We start from the raw sequence: 24,000 nt of genomic DNA on the forward strand, positions 1-24,000 counted from the left end.
ATTTTTTATATATATATTTATTTATATTATATATTAATTTTTTTTATTAAAATTTAAAATATTTAAAATTTTATTTTTTTAATTTTTTTTTTTTTTTTTTTTTTTTTTTAATTAAAAAAATTTTTTTTTTTTTTTTTTTTCGCCTTTTTAAAAAAAAATTTTTTAACCACCAATAATTCCCTTCCAAAGAAAAGGGCAATACCAGTAGATTTTTTAATTTTTTTCCAAAAAATAATCAAAAATGAATTTTCCGGGAAAAAAATAAAACTAAAAAATAAAGCGACGAGAATTTAAAGCGACAACCCCTTGACAAAAAAGTCCCATTTCCTTCACTCGAAAAAATTAAAAAAGATGTTTAACCCTAAAAGGCGATATTTAAAATTGTTTTTTAAAAATTTTGGGGTTTTTAGTTGTACGAGTAAACCCTTTAAAATTTTATGGAGAAGCAAAACAGCGATTATTTACTCGAGTTTCATTCAAGCTAAAAATTTCTAATTTTTTACTGCGTCTTGGTGGTAGAAAGTTTTTGCCGGTGGTGGGAGTGGTTGGAATAGGGGTTTTTGGTGGGGGTTTGGGGGGGGGGAGGAGGAGGAAGACGAGGCGGTAGGGGTAATTATGGAAATGGTTTTGGTGGTGTGTTGGGTTTTTGGGAAAGTAGTTTTTGGAAAACGAGGGCGGAAATTTTTATGGTTTTATGTTGATATTGGTTTTTATTTAAAATTTTTGTTTCTTGTTGTTAATATTGGTTTTTGTTGTTGTTTGGTGTTTAAGTTTATGATGATGATGTTTTATGATGATGGGGGTTTATGGGTATGTTTTTGATGACACGACCCATGTGTGCAATTTATGGTTACCTTTTCGATATTACAAAATTTATTTCAATTCCCAGGCTTTCGCCAAATTTAAACAACAATTTGGGTGACCCCCATACTTTAAAGTGGAAAATAAAGGCAAAGGGGCCAAACAAAAACTGATACCAATTTTTTAACCCCAAAAAAAAAAAAAAAAAAAACAACAATTTGTTTTTTACCACCAATTCGTACAATAATTTTAAAAACAATGTAATAAAAATAATAAAAAATAATTTAATTTAAAAAAAATAATAATAATAATAATAAAAAATAATAATAATAAAATAAAATTTAAAAATAATAATAATAATTTTAAAATTTTAAAAAAAATTTTAATTTAATTTTAATTTTTAAAAATTTAAAAAAATAAAATTTAAAAAATTATAAATAAAAATTAATAAATTTAAAAATTTAAAAATAATAATAATAATAATAATAATAATTTAAAAATTAAAAATAATAATTAAAAATTCCATAAACTTTTCTTTCTACCACCACCGCTACCATATACCACCCTCACCTCATTATTACGTTTCCCCAAATTTTTTTTTCTCGTTTTTAAAATTTGATTTTCTATCAAAAAAAAGACGAAAAATTTCCCGGGGAATTTTTTTTTTTTAAAGGGGAGTTTAAAAAAATCTACGATTTTATTAGCCCCGAAAACTTTCGTTTTTTTTTTTCCCATCTAAAGTAGGCAGGTCTGCTATGACAAGAAACGGATCAGTTCCATGTCAAAATAAGAAAAAAACAAAAAAAACGTTTTTTTAAAAAATTAGGCTTTCGCCTTTTATGATCATCAAGCTCGTGTAAAATTACATTTACATTTGACCGAAAAATGATACATAACGATAGAAGTCTACAAATCATATGCAGGTTTATTTCAGTTCCAAAAGCCATCACAAACATTCATCCACTGTATCACATAAGTCTTTGGTCACCAAATAAAAGCATGAAGTTTTGTTATGTGTACAGTGCAACTAAAAGGATAGAAACAGTTTTAACTGATAAAACCCTCAAATGATAACAAACCATATGTTGTTTGCTGGTAAGTTGCTTAATTGCATTTGTTAAAAAGCATAAACTGTGAAGCAAAAGTGTTGAAAATCGTTTGAAATAAAGTTTAATGCAAAAAAAATAATTTCTTAAGCACTTTATGCCGTTCTAAGCTGTCGTTTGCTGCATTTTTTTTCATTATTAATTATTATTATTCTGATTAAGGAGGATGAGGGGATAAAGAAAGAATGAAATTAAATGGCACAGAGGTGTCATTTCTTGACAGTCACCTCTAAAGATTGCAACTCTTAAAATTATCATAAAAAGAATAGTGAAATTTTACATTAGGTATCTAGACAATGCTGAACAAAAAGCTACATTGGCCAATTAAGTTAGGGTTAGTAGAAAGACTTTTTATTCTGCCATATCTGATTCTTTCAGATAGTTCTACATAGCTGCCAACTTTTCAAAAATAAAATAAGGAACGCTCATTTGGCCCGGGATGAGGGGCGATGTGTGCCGAAGCCCCGCCCCCCCCCCCCCCCCTTCATCCGAATCGCAACATATAAAAGTCAGCCTTTTTAATTACTATTACTAACACTAACAAGTTTGAGATGACAGAGGCTAGTCCAAATGTTGCTCAATTATCGGGTTTAGTACCAGCACATTTGAATCGTTAAAATGACACTTTCCACAATGATTGTTGTTTTGTTTTTAAGGGTTTTACGGCGCTTGCAACACATTTAGGTTATATCAGCGCCAGTAAAAAGGAAGAAAATTGGATAGTAAAAAGTTCTAGAATTACAGTTGAAGCATCCAAGAGAAAGTAAGACATAGGGGAACTGGGAACAAATAGGGATCAGATGTAGATTCCAAGAGCGTATCACCAATGTACTTAGTTTGAGATCACCTATAAGTCTTATCCGGACACAAGAACAAAATCCAACAAGAGGAACACACTCAAATGCTTACATTATACATTAAAAAATAACAAATATAGTAATAATACATAACAGAGAGATGATTTACAAAGGAAAAAAATATCAATCTCCCAAAACAATAAATATGCATTTGACTGCTTCCCTCCCAGCTAGGACTCCGGCGAGGGCCAGGAAAAAAACAAGTAATCTCATTCCAAGACAAAGACTGAAAGCATGTTGGAAAACAGATATAAGGGATAGAAGACACAGTGTGTACCTCCCTGCCCGCTATGGGAGCTTTCCACAACGAGATCAAAATTCAGAACGGACAATATAAAGAAAGAATTCAACTGCCTCAACTTTGATAAGGACCAATACACAAGAAGCACAATTGTAAAATAAATGAAATAACTTAAGATGGTTAGAAATGCATAACTACCAACCTGGTACATCACTTGAGAGGGCGTTTTGGGTAAAAATTAGGTGAGTTCAGATAAAAAAGTAGACGATAGCATATATGTTTTCTTTCATGCAACATAATGGTCTTTAAGTAGTATACTATAATAGTAGTTATAGTAAAATGCACCTCTAAATATTAGAGAATTCCTACTTCTTTACTTTGACAAGATAAACACACCTAAAAATGGAGTATACTTATTTTTCTTGAACCTAAACCGTTACAAAAGCTTGCTTGAAAAAAAAAAATTAAAATCAGATGAAGATGTTTTTAAAGGGATTAAATTTATTTATTTCATAAATTAATAAAGGGAAATAATCATTGTCATCTTTAATCAATATAAGCAATTGATTTTCTTATTGAATACCTTCCAATCAAAAAGGTGGATTTAATTTTATTCTTAATTAAAATAATATTTGAACAAATAGTGAAAGTATCAATACTGTCTTAGAATATTCAAAGTATATCGAGGCTAACATCCATATCCTATGCAAATCTCCAATACATTATGAAAGGTTTTTATTAAAATACAGGCGTCATATAAACGAATGGAACTTTTTTAATTGTTGAAAATCATTTATGATAGAGGCATAATTCAAATTAAAGAGCTACACAAATGGAGATTATGCTCTCACTGGACACCAATAATAATGATAATAATAATAACAACAATAGTAGTAGTAGTAATAGTAATAATAATGGATCAATAATAATAATTCATTAGGCTCACATGGCTTTTTTACCACAAATTAGTCAAAAAATTACAAAATACGGATTTTGAACTAAAAATAAGCACTTACGGACTCAGGAAGTCAAATACGGAACAAATCCGTTTTTTAACAGAACGGGTTTGCAGCTATTTGGGTTCTACAAAGCATTTGTCTCTCAAGCTGAGCAAATGAATGTTCATATAATATAAAAAAGGATATTGCAATGATGAACAGATTGTACTATAAAAAGATAAAACGTTTTTGTAAACCCCCAAAATATGTCAATAACACTATACAAAACAATGAATGTAATACAAATCAAATTCATGATTGTAATTACAACCGATTGAAACGCTCTTTCCCTTCTATATTTATTTCTTTCATTAAAAATCTTTGTCTTCACCAAACTAATTAGTGTACCTTCAGGGATTCCTTTTTGTGAAAATACCCTTGGTGTTTTAAGAACAGAATAATTTCAGACTTTCTAGGTAATGATCCCCTTGAACCATGTGCTGAAACATCTTCGACAAAGTTTTTAAAATATGACTTGACTCTATCTGTATCCTCATCTGACCATGACATGTATCTCTCCGATTTTTGCTTGAATTCCTCTTGGGTTCAGTTTGTTTTGAAGAAACGTAAGCTGATTTGGCACTCCTGCTTCACCATCAAATATTTCTTCTTGATTTGCAGCTGTTTACTATGGATGTTCCAAAATTTGCATTTGAGTCTCTATTCACTACAGAGTCATTTGTTTCAATGTTACAATTTCCTTCCCCAGTGACCGATGCTGAGTTATCAATTTGACCCAAAAAATGACAACTTCTGTTATTTCTCGTATTGCAAGTGGACACTGATAAATGTTTTGATTGATTGATTCACTGTGTCCCATATGTCGATAGAAGACATCTCTACTCGTGTTGTGGGACATCAAGTAAGGCAAATAATGTCGAAGCTCGGTGCCTGAATTTATCAGCTATTAACAACTGGGGTTTCTCTAAATCCTTACTAAGGAAGTGACATATTTGATGGCAATGTAACCACTTAAATGATCTTTGGATATTCCTGTATTTGGAAAAAGAAATGGGTTGTCTGAAATATCAACAGCTTAACGCTCCTGTGCAAGTTTCCTTAAAGGCTGAATTGTGTCATTGGGTATCAACACAGGGACCAACATCTTGCTTCCCTTTCCAGACTGATAGGCCAGCTTATACTTCTCAAGTAACGCTTTTTCCAGAGGATCAGTGACATGTTGTACAAGCTGGGGATCAACCCATACACCTGAATCTGCATCATTCCAGTCTTTTAACAACATCCTTGCGGGTTCTCCGCCTCTCCTCGCATTAAACATTGTAAGCCTAGCTACGATGACATTGCGAAGCCTAACAAACATATGTGAATCAAATAATTGATAATCATCCTCACAAATACAGACCATCTCTTCAGTAATAAATTGCCGTAGCTTCTTTATATCATTCTCTAATGGCATCTCTTTGGGTTTTCTCAAATTTGTTCTCTTTGCTTCACATTGAACTCTGGCTGTAAAAAAAATACTATCCCAATTATAATCCAGGACAGCTTTGAACAAATCTATCTCTGCGGATTCTTCCATTTTGTTTTGCATTATATATTCCCCTTTTAAGAAATTAATTAACTTTTTCAATATAAATCCAATTGAAAGCTTCAAGCCTGCTTTCAATGTCCCATCCTCTTTCAAAGTCATTTCAGAAATGGTTTGCGATATTTCATTAAAGTTACAACGCTTCACCACGTCCTCTCCAGAGAAAGAAGGTTGATTTGTTCTCTTCTAGTTTTTAAAATCAAATTTCCTAAGATGCGTAAATCACTCATTATAACTTTTCTCTCCTTCTTTGAACTTTTACTCCACAATTTTGTTCCTAACAATACTATAGCTTTGTCAGATCGACACAAATTTCCCACTTCATCATTCCGAAATTTGTCAAGAATATTCTCCTTTATTTCTTTACTTGCATTGGGAGCCACGGGATAAAATCTTACAACCCCAGTACACAGAGCATGCTCAGTACTACATTTCTTTTTGTGTTCATAAACCCTTCGTCCAGAGTAAAACCCTTACAGCCAGCACACATAACAACTTCATGTGACCCTTGTGCTCTCTCACGCATAACTATTGAATTGTTTCTAGTGTTTGAATAAAAAATGCCCTTTTTCTTGAGATAATCCATTGTTCTATCCCTTTCCTTTACAGGCTGTTTCATGGCCTCTGTAACTTCTGTCTCATCTTTGTGTTTCCTCATCAAATGCCTTGAGAGTTTTGTTTGCAACTGTCCACAGTATGGACAGGGTCTCCTTGGCTTTTTGTATTTCTCTGGAAAAAAAAAGAAGAAAATAAAGCACATCATGCTATGAACTATGAAAATAAATCAATAGACAGATCGTATGCACATCAGCTACATGACAGCGATAGAGAGGAATAGCATTCCAAATATTTAAGGCCTGGACAAGTAACTGTCATAATTCCTTCTTGTTATATACTTTTCTACCATCTATTCCTTTGGAAGAGGTATGTTAGATTTGTGGAGACCTCTGCCACATAACAAATCCAGTGAAAAGACGCCATATTTTTGTTTTGAAATAGAAATAAATAGATCAATCCACCCACTTCACTGGGTTCAGGTTCCCTCTTCATTATAATCAAAATATGAACATAAATCGGAATAGTAACACATTGAAGTCTCATCTGAATACATAGATTGTCCTTTGTTGTTTCAGCGAATAATCAGACAGAATGTCAAAAGAATTTTAGGTTTTTCCCCAACCACCCCTTGGAGGTATCAGTATCAGCGGAATGTTTTTTACGTTGAGCAACAAAATTTACTCCAAATGCTTCACTCGACCCAGGCGGAAAAGCAATCAAGAATAGACCCAAGTCCTATCCAAAGACTAACATTTCATTTAAGTTTATTGTAGGCCCTTGGCCATCGACAAAATTCAATTCACATAAATTATTTACAACAATCAGAAATTAATTATATCAATAATAGTAATAGAATGCAATGAAGGCAATATCATAATAATATAATAATAATAATAATAATAATAATAATAATAATAATAATAATAATAATAATAATAATAATAAAATAATAATAGTAGCGGCAATAAGTAACAATTAATATAGTAACAAAAGTAATAATAGACTATAGTTCATAGTCATAACAATGACTTTCTTTGTCATTGAGGGAGTGAGAAAACATCACCGGCTGGCAGAACAAACAGCCGACATCAATCAAACGTCCTCCAGACCGGTTGAGCATCGGCTTCATTAATTCCTTAAGACTTCCCCCCAACTGACTGAACGATGCTGATGCCCAGACAACTTAATCCTGATTTATATTTTGTGGGAATGAAATATGACATGTATATGCCGGAATATTTCAATAACAAACACATGTTCAGATAGAAAATATTTGAGTCTTGCCTTTGTTAATTGACACAGGTAAGTTAGGAAAATAAATGCTAGTAAAAACGATCAGCAAGTTCGTGAACACTGCTTCTCAACTCGAACATATGTTTTCATCAAATCTACACACATCATGTTGTGAGCTGAATTTTAATGATCTCAGTTGTCATTGAAAGGAAACCCAAGAATTTTAGAATAAAGAAAAATATTGAACCTGGAAGTCAAAAGGGTTTGTAGCACAGCAGACATTATCAAAGTATAATTTTAGTACCGACAAATTAAAAAGAAAATGTGCTTTTCTTTAAATGCTCCCAATCATCATATACTGTTTAGGTTGCAAGATTAATAAAAATGTTATCTACTCTGATTCTCGTTAAGTTTCCAGCTGGTCTGTGAAAAAAGCCTTAAGCATCATAGAAATACAAAGAAACAGTTTTAATATATAGATGGGTTGTAACAAAAAAAACCATTTTAACACTTACAATACAAGCAATTTAAGTCTATTACAGACAAAAAAAAAACCCCAATAAAATAAACATGAACATTTTTATGGCTGGTTGCACTGATATCACTCACACATTGGGGTTTCAGATTCTAAGATGTCCACCCTATCAAATTTGGATTTGTGCTTGTTATGTAAATGGTAGCGTATTTTGCGACGCAGCACTGCCAAAACAGAAAAAAATGCAATAACACAAATGCAGCACCATGGAGGGGGTGGAAGTTTTCTTTTAAAAGGAATGGGTAAATTAAAATTGATCCCACAAATATCAAAGGAGAAGAATGACAAAAAAATGACTCACCATTGCACGTAACACGTTGGTTTGCAAGTGTATAGCATTCGGGTTGAACCTGGGTCCCAGACTGGCAACGAGGTTCAGTCTGTGATAGTTGTGGATGAGGCTCTGACTGAGTTGGGGAATGAGCACTAGGTTCCAAAGACAATGATGTACTCAGCATTGGGTACCTCACAGAGTACGTAGAGGAATCAGACTCGGAGTCAGCAACAAAATCGGGACCCTGTATATTTTGTGGAAAAGATGACAGATCAATCAATTTTTATTCATGTTGACAATAAACATGAAGAGCCATTGTTTAATAATCCAACTAAACAATTAGCTGGTTAATAATGCAAGTATAATAAAAAAGAGTTGAGAAAGGCAGACATATTGTCTAAGTATTTAATATGTTCAACTGTGCTTGGATAAATATAGATACACCAACCAGGGTTTCAGTAAACCGTTTTTAACCAACTCTTTAAATCCTACACCAGGACCAACAACTACAAAACAATTTTTTATATCACTACGATTCTGGACATATAAACGGTTGTCATTGCAACAATATGAACTTCCTAACCTTGCAACTGCAATATAGTTAACAAAAAAAGTTGATAAACATTACGATGCAAGAGAATTTGGACAAAATGCGAGATCAAAAGTATAATCCCAACAGAAGCTATTTTAATTTTTCCTGGAAACGCATCATTTTCACATTTTGTCAAATAAAAAACAAACGACTTCAAATGTGAATGGCTCATCAATGAATATCACTTCAAAATATAACGAGGAAGGTTTAAAATAGTGTTATTGTTGGCGAAGTCCACTGCAAAGAAAAATTTTTAACAACAAAAAACTAGGAGATCTCACTGGTGTAAAACAGTGTTGTCCTTGTCCTGAAATATTGTATTGCGCCTAACAGACTGCAGGTCTCATCTTTTGTGGCAAATGTGTTTTGTCCACCACAAAATATGTTGATGTGAAGCATTTTGAGCATGGTGCCAACGTGGATAAACGCTATACAAATGTTATGATTTTATTTTAATGTACATACTTACCACAAATGAATCATGTGATATGGAACTTTGTTCTGCATCACTTTCAGGCTCTGAGTTGGAGTCTATATAGAAAATAAAAACAACAAAAAAAAAGCTGAAGACTATCATGTGCAAGTTTTTCTCTAAACTCTTAAACAAAAAATCATGCCATCTTGTGCTGTAAAAGGATTTTTTAAAAATTATTTACCTTATGACTATTGTCCTTTGGAAAAAAAAAGAAAATTAAGTCCGAAACTTTCTGGCTATTTCTTTTAAATTTCAAGAACGTCAGAGTTGGCAAGGAGGACGGAAATATAATTCCAGAAACCAATCTGTCTATAATCATATCCATATGATAGTTTTTCGTTCAAGATTCAGGTACAGTCCACTTAGGATAATCGCAATACCTTGGGATCATCGAAAATGTTGGGATTAACCGAAATTCAGTTTCCTGTCCACTATTTCAACATTTTACACATTTATTGTCAACTCAAACCAGTAAATAATATTCTTAGTCCACCACATACAGAGCAATTTGATTGAAACAAAAACCATATGGCAGCCCCCTGTAGATTTGTCAACCAAAAGCAGCTATGAAGCAAGCCGATATCTTATTCAGATTGGAAGAAGTTTCAATCTTTTTTCTCAACAATTCAACATTTGTCAGAGTTAAAGAGATTAGCCTTAATGAGAGACAATAAGCTCTCACCAAACTCGTTGGTCACAATGCACAGTTGTTAATCCTAAAACAAAGGATATCGCTCAGTCTCTCTTTATAACTGTCATTTATAACCTGTTGTCAAGATTATGACCAGCCCCACCCCTCTTCTATTTAATGGCTACCGATGACGTCACAAACCCATACTGCAGAGCCCCGCCCTCTTTCGACTCTAACAGAGTGGTGACACACTACTGTAGCATTAAATCCTGCTCACTCTCGATTCTTCAACCTGTCACGATTTCATCCATGATGAAATTTAATCATGATATACTATTTGATTTCTTGAATTTACCACTTTTTAAAAAACCGAAGTTTGTTGCAATTAACCAGTGACTTTTATATAGAATTATTTCCATTGCTTAGGAAATATTGTGATTAACCAAAAGTTGCGATTAAACGAGTTGCAATTATCCGGAGTGGACTGTAATAGTATTACACATCATGACTCAAAAAAAAAAAAAAAAAAAAAAAAAAAGCAAACTATGTGTACCTAAATGTTATTCATTTCCTCATCAAATTACATTCTTACCATTAACATCATAGATCACATCAAAAGGGTTGTCTGGATTGACAGCAAGACATTTTTCAGGATTTTTAAAGCTCAAATCTCTCTGATCTGAAGTTACAAAAGAAATAGCATATTCTCAACATTAAACTATGATTTTGTGATATGGCATACTGTATGCATAAAGCAAGATGCAAAGACAGGTTTAAGTTTAAATTATTTTTTATATTCTTTTCAAAAATCCATTCTAGTTTTGCCAAAATAAAATAAACACGAGAAGTGTTGAGTTGGATAGCGCTAAAACTAAAAGTAGTAGTGGTAGTAGTAGTAGTAGTAGTAAACGACAGATCTTACTAGTGTGAATCTACAGTCTACAGAAGTTCCCGAATTATCTGACTCCACTTCCAAATGACTGACTGACAAGTGACAATCATCAATCGGTGTGTGTGTGATTAGGTACTTTGGTAAACGTCCATTTGGCCCTCCAGCAGGGAGCCGATAAATGGCCTAGTGGCTGTGACCCGATTTTTTGACTTTTGAGTGATGGGTCTCAGAAAAAGTTCCATAGATTTTTTGTTTATGGATGGATTTTAATGATTTATGTCTTATTTTCTTCAGGAGAAATTACTCTATCGTTTGGTGTAGTTTATTTTAAAATCAATGACAATTTAGTATAACTTTTGATTATGGATAAAATAGGGTATAATTTAGCTTTGGATAATTAAAAGATTAGAACTTGGTAAATCAAAATTTCATGCTGGCACGTTTATTTAACATCTTAACTTTTTTATAAAATTAAATTCAGGGCAAAGTTGTATACCGCATCCATGAAATTCGTTCCAGTAAAATCCTTACTCAAATCTTAGCGGTCATTTTAGACCAGTTTTGAAATCCAAATGGCGGTTACTACCGGAAATGCAACAATTTTCAGGTCACAAAGTCCGTCAGTAAATAACAAAGGCAAATAGAAGACCATTTGTCAGCCTTTAAACTAACACAACTTTTTTTCTGCTTATCTGATTTTCACAATTTTGGTATCATTAGAATCGTGTTGAAAAGCACTTTAAAATGATATAGGTTTCATTGAGCTCAATCCAATTTGAATTTTTTACCAAAGTACCTAGTGTGATGTCTACCCTATTGAAAATCTTAAATCAACAGTGATGTAATAAGAATGGCCAATAACTTACCATTTAAATTATCTCGGTGTCTCTTCAATGATGCCTCCAGCATCAATTTACCCCACGATGCCATAGACGTCTAGTTTGGAACTCAGCAAGTGACGAAAAATACTTGCGGCTATAGAGAGGACGTCCGTCGGCCACTCTCTTCGCAAGTCAGTTGTCAGTGGTTATCAGATAATCATTGGTTCTTGAAAAATATAGAAACACAGCGGTTCATTTAAAAAGACTCTTTTGTAGATCAAGATATAATGTTAGGTATTGCACTTTAAAATCTCTTCAGACATAGAACGGGTCAACTTGACGTCTAGACCAAATCATTTCGAAGATCGATATGGCAACAGCAACGCCTGGAATGGAGGATTTAAATGCGGCATCTGACGATTCTACTGCTATGACAGAAGATGCTCCATTTCACGACGTCGAGATGGCTTCAACTGGCATCAGGCATCAACATGCTACTCAATAATGGGTTGATGAAGCGTTTGACTAAGAATTAAAGCTGATAACTGATAACCACCTACTACTGACTTGCGGAGTGAGTGAGTGCCGAGTGCCTCTTTATGCGCGAAATTGACTAAACATACGTTTCACGAAAAAAAGAGTTACTATGTTTGCTTGTCTCTTGTCACCAAGATAAGAATCCGGACCAAGATTCGATAAATCTGTTTCTAAAAATAGATTATAATTCGTATATCTTGTTCATTCCTCAGTTCATCAACTTTCACACAATTTTATATTAGGTTTTCATTACTATAAAAATCCATATAATGCTCTAGAATTTTAGAGAAAATTTCGGAAAGATATATTGCCTCACTATTGAAATATATCGATGAAAACACTGGTAACCCCTATTGTACTTTTTTCAGGCGGTCACCTTATTGACCAACGTGAAAATTTAGGCATAACTCTTCTTACTGTGGTGTTTAACAAATAACTTCAATACTATGATTTACAATTATATATCCTTGACGGTTGGGTTGACAACCTTAAACTAAAATCAGAAAAGTGAATGTGCTAGAGGTCAAATCAATAGGGGGACCGGATTTTGGTCTCCCTATTGGTAAAGTACTGTAAAATGAACTAATAGGGGTACCAAAAGTCTCCCTATCCGGTATTAATACATATATATATATATATATATATATATATATGTATATATATATATATATATGTGTGTGTGTGTGTGTGTGTGTGTGTGTGTATAATGGTCCTTCAGAAGCAAAAGGATCCGAAGTTTAACCCGGTTTCTATAGCGTGAATCAGACAATAGCAATCATTTCCTATCCATTTGATATGTCGTTAGTCTAACGCACAGTACTCTCCGCCAAATCTATGTCCCCCAGCTACCTAATCACTGCTGAGTGGACAGGGGGTCAGAAAAAAAAGAAAGGTTCTAGGTTCCTTTGCGTATAATAAAGTGTGTACGCATGTTAGTGTATGCTTAATAAACATCCAAATAGTTGCGACAGTTTGCAGACAGGGTGGGCACTTTTTATGATCTCTCTTGAAGCTATGTAAATAAAGTGTTTGGGAATAAAGCTAAGGAAACTGACATACCCTGATTTATTGCTTCATTGATACTCGCTTCCTTTGTCATAATAAGTCTCGCAGGCAGCGTCGAATTTTTTGAGAAAAAGCTGAAAACTTAGCTCTTCCAGAACGTTCTATACAAGATATTTTCTGCTCGGTTTATTAATCACTTATTTTATTTTTGGTTTGTTGTGGTCGAATTATCACATTTATTTCGATTATGTAATGCATGTAGATATTATATTCAGTGTCTTTGAATGTTGTATTTTTATTATTATTATTGGTCTTTGTACGGTCTGAGTGTCGTACTTTAGTCTTTAAGTTGGGTGATATTGTAAAGAACATCAGATTTTCGACATTTAGCACTATAAAAGGGTACTTTAGTATTATTATTACAACTTATTATATTATTATTATTATTATTATTATTATTATTATTATTATTATTATTATTATTATTATTATCATTATTATTATTATCATTATTATTATTATTATTATTATTATTATTATTATTATTGTTATCATCATCATCATCATCATCATCATCATCATCATCATCATCATCATCATCATCATCATCATCATCATCATTATTATTATTATTATTATTATTATTATTATTATTATTATTATTATTATTATTATTATTATTATTATCATTATCATTATATTGAATACCGCGCTAAGCGATGTCAACCGAAACGAACCGATCCGCCAAATATAAAGACCTATTTCATTAGAAAATATTTTATAGATTAAAACCAGTTTCAGTTCAAACATTGTTTTTTATTTCCCTTTGTATGAATATATTATGTTTTTTGTATGATATGCATTGATCATTGTATTGAAAAGGCGCCTTGGGCTGTCGGTATATGGAATAGGCGCAGTATAAACGATTTATATTGCTATTATCTACATATTATGTGACTCCGCCGCCTATAAGGTAATAATATATCGGAATGAACTAGATGAAAATTACCGTGTTTAACGTCAAAGTAATTAGAATCAGGAATGAATATGTGAACCCCCCCCCCCCCCCCACCCCCACCCCCACCAGTCTGAAAACGGTATTATGTCGGGGTGAATTGGCTAATGAAAATTGAATTTCTAGTCACAAATATGAAACATGGGTTTAATTCTCGCCTTACCAGCGATTTTTAGGATTTTCCCCAAAACGTCACACCCAACTAACATAAAAATAGATTTTTTATCACTCAAACACAAATAGCAGTAAGTTCTTGCCATACATAATTATCTTTTAGCAAAACATGCTGACAACACAATGTTCATTTTCTTTAAATTTTATGATGTACAAAATAAATTTGAATAAAAAATGTTGGTTGTATCGAAACGAATGTGACGATTTTCCTGTCATTGGCAAGGAAAGGGTTAAATCATACTGTTGATGGTAGAGAACAAACACAATTTCTTACATTACAACATACCCAAAGTTCATATTTTACTATTATTTAAATTCTAAGCGCACTTTTCAGAGTCTTATTCATCTCGACATAATACCATTTTGAGACTTTGGGTCACGTACAAGACCAGACTCCGTCTCCTCAATGAGGGCATTTTAAATCTTTATTTTCGTAACGTTAGTTTACAATTCAATATTAAATCTTTGTGCGGCTATGTGGTATTGTGCTATGACAATCGCTTTCGGATCGGAAGGTCCTGGGTTCGAGCCTCGCTCGGCGCATAGTTGAGTCCTTGGAAAAACCTCTTTATTCACATTCTCTCACCGTACTCAGATGTAAAATGAGTACCTGGCCGTCAACAGCGTTGTCTCTGTCGAAAAAAAAAATGTAATATCGCCTAACAGGCGTCATGTCTCGTTCTACATGTTACGTGTTGCTGCTGGTCAGTGACCCTTTGAAAAGCGCTTTGAGCACATTTAGTGGATATTGCGCTATATAAAAAAGCTCTAAAAGCTCTAAATACCAGCAGGTTGGCACGGATTCAATACCATTTTGAAACGACGATTAATATTAATTTATGATCGGACGTTTTCAATTACCACTTCTTCTTGTATATTATGACACGTCTTTATTTATTAACTTTGTTCAAATAAATGGATTTTCTATTCTATTTTGTTTTAGAGGAAGATCCTGAGTTTATATTGTTATCTAAGCACAAGTTCCCCATTTTTATCAAGTTATACATTATTCATTAAATATTAATCCAATTTTATTGGGTCTGTGCTTCTTTAATCTTTTTCCACCAAGTATTGAGTGTTTGGATGAAGTGTCTATATTGAAATATCTTATCAATTCACAGGGTAAAGTAAAAGAAACGGCTTTGGAAAAAAACAAACACTTGGGCTAATCTTAAACATAATACAATGTATTTACTTAATGCAGTGAGTTTATCATGACGATACAGGGAAAATTTAAAAACAAATTACACAAAAAAGAACATGACAGTACGCTAGGAGGTCTATCGCAAAGGATAATAATATGTTACAGTGAATGACATAATCAGTCGGATAGTGAAAAGGTTTGAACTGAGATGTTGTCAAGTTTAGTTAGAAGGTCAATTTTTTAAAATAAAAAATGAGTTCTTGTCATAAATGATTAAATCAACCCTTTTTGTACATCTTCGAGAAATATCAAAGCTTAATTTCACTTCTAAATATTTTTTACAGCTAGTCAAGTTGATAATGAAAGCTGGATACCTTTCCCAAACATCTGACTACAACTTCATGAAAATCACCCGATTTATTTCAAATAAATATTAAAATGCTCTGGGGAGCATATTCTTTCAGAAAATGCCATAAATAAATAAATAAATTAATTAATTAATTAATAAATAAATAAATACATAAATAAATTTTTTAAAAATGCAAATTTTCACCTTCCGACGGACACATAATATAACCTAACAGACCCAACTATCCAATACGTGCAGGGTGAACAACGGAGTTAAAACAAAATCTCGGACTTCTGCATCCGGAGATCGATAGACCAGTCCCTTGGCTACCAACTGTGTTATAGGGACCCCAGTTTCATAGAAGAATATGGTAAAAAACCAGTGCAATATTACAAATTGTTATCTTGAATCAGGTTTTATTGCCGATTTAACGTCCTTATCGTTATCGTGTAATGTTTGCTTCTCAAACATCATTTAACGTGGCCGCCGATGGAGTGTCGGATTTTATAATGTGCACAAATTAAAAGATAAGGAAAGATGTGCTAGCGTTTCCGTGAAAAGTAACATTGGGTTACGCAAAACGCCTGTACCCATCTGCCTGAATGTTGCAAAAATTTTGTGACTCCTTATTTTATAATAATATTGGTTTTGCAACATTATATTATTGAAATCTATTTTTTAAAACAACAACAGAAACAAAACAAAATAAAATACAAAACAACCCCACCCCAAACCAAAAAACAAAACAAAACGCAAAAGAACAAAACAAAACAATACAAATCAAAAGCGGTGGCCAGGTAAAATTGTGTGGAAAAGACCAAGACTGTTAAAAAATACTCAATTTTTACTAGTGCGGCGCTGAGGACCGGACCGAGGACCGGTCCCACGGTCTTTTAGCTGTGAACCGTGGTCCAGTCCCAAAGAGGAAGACCGCCGGCGGTCCTCACTTCTTATCACCTTTCAACGGTCTCGCGCCATACTACTTCCCCAGCGATTCGTTGCCTCGGTCCTTTGCCTATCTTCCACCAATCACCACCCATCCCACTTAATTAATCGCACCCACCCCCCTTTGCCATACACTAAACGACACAGACGACCATAGAGGCAGACGACCACCTCCCTCCACTCCGCAAACCGCCCTTTCGTGTGTGAGATGGGGGGAACAGGAGGCGCACGCCTTGGACGATTCCATTATACGGGGTAAATTTCAAAATTTACTACACCATAATGATCGCAATGACAATGATCTATGATGAAGGCATGACCCCTCTTCTCTAATGGGTTATTGTTTGAAATGTATGTGACTACTAAAGATGTGTGTGTGTGTGTGTGTGTGTGTGTCGAACCTAGCAAGTTGCAAGTCTGATTTTTGTTTTCTTTTGTCCATCTCTTGTCGCCACTCCTTTCTATCGCATTGTTGTCATTTAAAATAATACAATAATATTAAAATTTCGTTTGGTGTTTTAACTAATCAAGTAATATGAGTTTCATTAGTTTCTTCCGTCCAAAAAAAACCAGTTATAACGTCTGTATTTTTAAAAGGTCCAATAGAATATTTGGGGACCCCGATAGCTCAGTTGATAGAGCACTCTCTTTATACGCAAAGGGCCAGAGATCGATCCCGGGTGCAGTCGATTTTTTTCTGAATCCCTGTCTACTCAGCAATGAATGGGTAGCTGAGTTTGTTAGATCTGGCGAAAAGTCACCATCGACCCCTCTTATCACCTCATCCACCCCCTCTTATTATAACTTCACGTCTCTCTCTTACTCTTCAATGCTCGCTGCCCTCTAATGTGTGTGTGTGGGGGGGGGGGGAGGGGGGGGGGGGGGGGGTAGGAGTTGCGTGTGTGTATCAACGCCACGAACAACTCGATCAACGCCTTGGGCGATGCCATTATCTCCGTTAATGGGGATAAATTTCAAATTTTATTAAATTATCGAAGTAACAATGAAGTACGGTGAGCAAATAAAGAAGGCATCACCCCTCTTCTCTAATTAGGTTACAATTTGAAATGAGTGTGACTACTCCGTGTGTTTTACTCCTGTAGGCCACGGTTTTCATCGTGTAGCGGTCTTTAACGGTTCAAGAATGAACGGACCGGTCTAGAGACCGGGTCCTTGCGGTCTTCATTTCCCTAGGACCGTAGGACCGTGGTCCTTAAGCTTGCCAAGGACCGCCCCGCACTAATTTTTACTACAGTAAGCAGACATAGCCACGAGTGTGTGGGGCAACAAAACGTTTCCTTTTTGTTTAATAATTCCACACAAATGAGCCACAAAGTTTTAAAATGGCTGTTTATAAAATTATCAAAACTTACCTTCTCATATCTATCATTAAAAAATTTTGTGAATATTACGTGCAGTTTCTGTTGAATAACATTCTACCTGCATGTCTCTATTAACCTAAGTGTTGCTGTTGTCTTGTTTTTGTTTTTAAGGGTTTTACGGCGCTTGCAACACATTAAGGTCATATCAGCGCTAGTAAAAAGGAAGAAAATGGGATAGTAAAAAGTTCTAGAATTACAATTAAAGCATCCAAGAGAAAGTAAGACACGGGGAACTAGGGAACAAATAGGGATCAGATGTAGATTCCAAGAGCATGCCACCAATGTACTTAGTTTGAGATCATCTATAAGTCTCATCCAGACACAAGCACGCACAAGATCCAACAAAGAGGAATGCACTCAAATGCTTCCATTATACATTCAAAATAACAAATATAATAATACATAACAGAGAGATGATTTACAATGAATTAATATCATCTCCCAAAACAATAAATATGCATTTTTGTTTCCCTCCCAACCAGGGCTCCGGCCAGGGCCAGGACAAAACCAAGTAATCTCATTCCACGACAAAGACAGAAAGCATATTGGAAAACAGATATAAGGGGATAGAAGACGCAGTAAGTGCCCCCCTGCCCGCTATGGGAGGTAAGGAACCCCACACAGTTGCTGTTGTCTTAAGGCCCCATTGTAAAGCACTTTAAGTAAATTAAGAGGATATTACACACCATAAAAGCATATGTATGTTTGCATGAAAATGTTTGAAACTTCTTTTACGTCTAAATAATATTTCCTTGTATTAATAATTGTTCAAATATTTCAACAACTTCTTTTACACGTCAGTTTAAAAAGAACCATGGGTGTAATCAAATAAAACAGTCTTCAATCTCATATTGGTTTATATAAACACCTTATTTACGGATAGAAAGATCGTGATAATTCTATCCGTTAAAAATTGTGTAAAAGAAACAACATGTGAAAACAAGTTAGCAACGAATAATTCATCGAGCTTTTAAATAAAAGATAAGGTGAAGAATATGTTATTTTCAAAAGTTTAGGTCAAATCAAAATCTAAAAAAATAGAAATTTGGCAAAATTATTCTATAATATTATCCTTTCAAAAGATGCGGAAATACGATTCATAGTCAAAATGTGATATATTGAACGTTAATACGAACTATTGAGAAGAAGAGACGTACACAGTTCCTTAAAATATTCAAGACTAAAAGTTCATATTTCTTAACCTTTTAACCAGTTAACTGCCGTACTCTGTATATCAAATTTTGGCCAGAAAACTCATCCTTTAAATTCGATCGATTTAAATGACCAACATCTTGGCAAAAACCCTAAAACCTGGGACCTTGTTCGAGATTACACGCAGTTTTGTGTGCTAGTACATTATAAATCCAGCTGGCGAATGTTGTGAGTAGTTTACCTAAACGCATACATCGATTTTAAAAAAATCAAATCAAAAAGAGGCTTTTTTCTTACGCAAACAGAAAAGCAACAAGTACATTCTATACTTCATATTGTTCTACAAAATGAGCTTTACAACACAGTGTCGTGTATTTATAGTATAACAACATTTCCTTTATATTTTTGGATGTAAAAAAGAAATAAGAATATAAAAATTATTGGTTGCATCGTAACGAATGTAACGATTTTCCTAAGGTCGGCACGGAAAGGGTTAAGCCCGCGACAACAATAATTAATGATTTTTAACAAGTTTATCTTTAAAATTCAGTTTCTGTGTTCCTGCAATTGTGGATCGAGTTGCTTTCTTGTCAAAACGCAACAACATGACTAACCAACCCATTTCGATCTTGTATTTGGGTGGAGCTTTTGTACCCACCCATCTCCCTCCTCCCCATCATCGCAATAAATATATATGATCAATTATTATGAAATACCAGGTACCCATTTAGATAAGTTGAATTATTTATTTGCACCCTGAAAAAAAAGAGTCAAGACTAATTAAATGTTACGGTCCCATGCTCGATAAAGATGAAGCGTCAGAATTGGGGCTTTTGTTAGCAAAAGACGAATTGCCACTTTTATTTTTGGCACTTAAAATTTTTGATTGGCAATTCCGTCCTTAGGGCTAACCCACACCGGAGACTGACTCCGACGACCAGGGACCCCTTGTAAAGCGCTTTGAACACGTTTAGTGGGTATTGTCCTATATGAAAGCTCAATTAGATGAAGATGACGAAGACGAAGACGAAGGAGAAGAAGAAGAAGAAGAAAACGAACTAAATTAACAATGATGCAGACTTCGTTCGAATACATCTAGATAGGGGTGTTGTCATCATAAAAATACATAGACTATTATTATAAACTCGGTCAGTGTCATCTATCAAGGTTTGAAATGTAATTGTACTTTCGTGAATACGTGCTTATCGAGATCCGATTTAATGGGTGTAATTATAAAAGCTTACATCTTCTTTTATTCTGTGAATATGCTGATATGACAATGAACAGGTTTACAATAGAAACCAGTAAACCTGTTCTTTCAATAACATAATACATAATTAAAACGGGATAATCTCGATATGAATACGATTCTGAAGGGTGAATTTAAAAAATAATATTACTAATAGTAATACACGCCCATTCCCAAGCAAATGTAACATTCTACAAGTCCAAATTCAACTCAACAGACCGATATCGACACTTTCCAATAACGTTTCGGCACAACCGGCAGCCCAATTCAAGTTTGCGTATTGTCGAGTTCAAATTCGCAAACGCCAAATAAATTTGAACATGTTCAAAATAAACAAAAATCAGAACTGAACTGTGATATATTTTGAATTTTCTCTCTCTCTCTCTCTCTCTCTCTCTCTCTCTCTCTCTCTCTCTCTCTCTCTCTCTCTCTCTCTCTCTCTCTCTCTCTCTCTTTCTCTCTCTCTCACTCTCTCTCGCTCTTCTCTCTCACCCTCTCTCTCTCTCTCTCTCTCTCTCTCACACACACACACACACAAAATATCTCTCTCTCTCTCTCCCTCTCTTTCTCTCGCTCGCATTCTCTCTCCTCTCCTCTCTCTCTCTCATACACCCAATCTCTTTCTCTCTCTCTCTCTCTCTCTCTCTCTCTCTCTCTCTCTCTCCCTCTCTCTCTCTCCCTCTTTCCCCACCCTCTCTCTCTCTCTCTCTCTCTCTCTCTCTCTCTCTGTGTGTGTCTGTCTATCTCCCTCTCTCTCTCTCTCTTACATTCTCTCTGGTTTTCAGTGTGTTTTGTTTTTGTTCTCTATCTTAAGCCTCTAGTTTTCTCGTGTGTGTGTGTGTGTGTGTGTGTGTGTGTGTGTGTGTGTGTGTTTATTTCTTTGTTTTTTATTTTCTTCTTCAATTATTTTGGTTTAATTTCTCACTGTGTGATTAAAACCTTAAACTTACCCGCTTTTTCAACACATTAAATATCATATACTCAAAACATTATTATATCGGAATGAATAGGACCCCAAAAAGGTCAATTGTGCTGCTTTGACACGATGGGTCATAAATGATATTTACATTTTATGAACAGTTTTGAAAAATTCCCCAAAAACTTGACCTTTTTATAGCGCAATATCCACAACACGTACTCTAAGCGCTTTACAAAGGGTCCCTGGCCAACAGGAACACGCAACATGCAGAACGAGACATACACCTGTTAAGTGATATTACAATCTTTCCGACAGAGAGCGCTGATAACGGCCGGTACTCATTTTACACCTGAGTACGATGAGAAAATGTGAGTAAAGAGACTTTTCCAATGACTCAACGATGCACCGAGCTAGGCTCGAACCCAGGAACTTCCGATCTGAAAGTGAGTGTCAGACCACAAGACCACATAACCGCATAGTTTATAGATAAAGCATTCAAATGCCACTATGATTAATAAGTTTCAGGACTGACTAGTAAAACCGAAACAGTAATAATCCTTTGATCTCACCTTCAAAAATAAACCCGTAGTTCATTTTCATGATATGCGTTCTTACAACTTGAACCCTTTGGAAGCAGATATTATACACCTATTCTGTAGATGTCGCCATCAACGCAGTCTGCGAATTTCCTTCAAAATCTTCATATTCTTATTCTTCCAGAATGTCTATAAACCACCTTGGGTGTATTGTCCCAGACTTTGGTGTGCAAGTTAGTGTTTAGAGTGACACAGAAACGATTCTGTCTCTGAACTGTTTTAGTTTTTCAAAGCTAACTATATCCGAAGATAGGCTGTTCCAAATTCTAATTGTTGATCGAAAAAAAGACTGCTCATGACATAGCACACTTGAGCGTTAAATTTGGAATCTCTGATCGCGTCCTCAGATTTCCCCCCTTGTTGTTGCATGGTCAAGGCCGTCAGGAACTTCAATCAACTTATGTATTGAAAACGATATAGCGTGGTTGCTTTAGCTTGCTTTCTTCGTTCTTCCACCAGAGTTGGCCGTTGAAGGTTAGTTGGCATGGTTACCGCCGGAAATGGAACGGGCAGCACCATCTCAACCTTTTTCTTGTTTTTATTAGTCAAAGGGTCCCACACGGTGCTGGCATTTTCCACGACACGTATTACCACAGTCGTGTAGCAGTTGGTCTTAACTCTTCGAGGACCTGGATTTGTTTCCCTTTCAATTCCATTTATATTAGGTTTTACCAAGAGGAATGAGTCGCAGTGGGAAAATCAAATAACCAGTCGGGATATAATACAGACCTGTCTACTTGAAAATTTTAACATTCGTAATTTTTAGAATATAAAAATTGTAGTCGCTATAGTTAACTTTAAACGTCAACAATATCTCCTCACCTGGATTAAACAACACTTCAAAATCTTAAAAATTATGTAGTCTGGCATCAACTTTCACTTTCAATTTCAATAAGTTTTAATGACATAGGGATACTCATGAAGTTCCGAAACTGGAGCCAAAATTGAGAAATTCTACGAATTTATCGTAATAGTGATAGGTAGATCTGGGTATAGGTCAGTTACTTTGTTCTCAGCCATTTAATTTTTGCATACACATAGCTGAATGTGAGTAGTAAACTTGCTAGTAGTAGTAGTAGTAGTAGTAGTAGTAGTAGTAGTAGTAGTAGTAGTAGTAGTAGTAGTAGTAGCGTATTCATTTCGTCAACCCAGCTTCGAAAGTCTTCCTCCGCCCTAAGAACTGTTTCATAGCCACCTTCAAGTTTAGTTACTGGACAGTGGAGGACGATGTGATCGCTGGTCTCTGGAGCTGCCTGACATTTCCGGCAGGCATCACTGTTCCCAAGTTTCCATCTGCACATATTTGATGCAGATCTGCAATGTCCCGTGAAGAGGCGATTTGAGGAAACCCAGTATTTCCTGGCTTGTTCGCTGCCATGACCCTGAAGGTGATACCAGCATATATCCAATCCAGCTGGAACAGCTGAAGTTGAGTAGCCAGACCAAGAATGACCCAAACCGCGTCCAGACAAGGTTCTTCCTTCTCCTGGACCCACACCTCCAACTCAAGGTAAAACGTTAAGAAACGACCCTCAGATCTAGCCTAGCCTTCTACAACATAGCGAAATAGTTTCACTATCTAAAAGTATCTATTTGTTTATAGCCAATGGGTAAGTGCGGATGCAGTCAACCCAGTCCTGTCATTTAATATTGAACTCTAAGTGTAACTTATAAAATTTTAGTTTAATTACATGCCGTCATTGAAAAGTGTTTGTATTATTTCTCAAATTTCAAATTACTATCTTCATTCTGACTATAAACTATCTATTTCATTTATTTAGTTTATTCCAACACAATGCCAATATGGTGCGGTAAATAAATTGTATACTTTTCTAATTTTCATTTTTATTATGGTGATCATCATCATCATCATCATCATCATCATCATCATCATCATCATCATCATCATCATCATCGCCACCACCTTCACCACCATCATTATTATCAGTACCAACAGCCAGTTACCATTA

General features: G+C 34.7%; 3 protein-coding genes across 3 annotated transcripts in view; all 3 read right to left on the minus strand.

Annotated features, from left to right (window-relative positions):
• LOC144973114 (sodium-coupled monocarboxylate transporter 2-like) overlaps nt 1-24,000 on the minus strand; it is a 173,114-nt gene that overhangs the window by 137,556 nt on the left and 11,558 nt on the right. The gene's annotated exons all lie outside the window — the stretch shown is intronic.
• LOC144973117 (sodium-coupled monocarboxylate transporter 1-like) overlaps nt 1-24,000 on the minus strand; it is a 61,341-nt gene that overhangs the window by 27,433 nt on the left and 9,908 nt on the right. The window lies entirely within an intron of this gene.
• Nucleotides 1-24,000, minus strand: part of LOC144973958 (uncharacterized) — a 44,327-nt gene that overhangs the window by 9,652 nt on the left and 10,675 nt on the right. The window contains exons 2-3 of the mRNA XM_078916848.1: nt 8,180-8,396; nt 6,030-6,281 (exon numbers count right to left, since the gene is read on the minus strand). Of these exons, the coding sequence (XP_078772974.1) occupies nt 6,030-6,281; nt 8,180-8,396 (469 nt within the window). The remainder of the gene's footprint in view (nt 1-6,029; nt 6,282-8,179; nt 8,397-24,000) is intronic.

This window comes from Berghia stephanieae, chromosome 5 (assembly GCF_034508935.2).
Source record: "Berghia stephanieae isolate SIO BIC M18660-M18661 chromosome 5, UCSD_Bste_1.3, whole genome shotgun sequence".
In the NCBI taxonomy this organism is placed as follows: domain Eukaryota; kingdom Metazoa; phylum Mollusca; class Gastropoda; order Nudibranchia; family Aeolidiidae; genus Berghia; species Berghia stephanieae.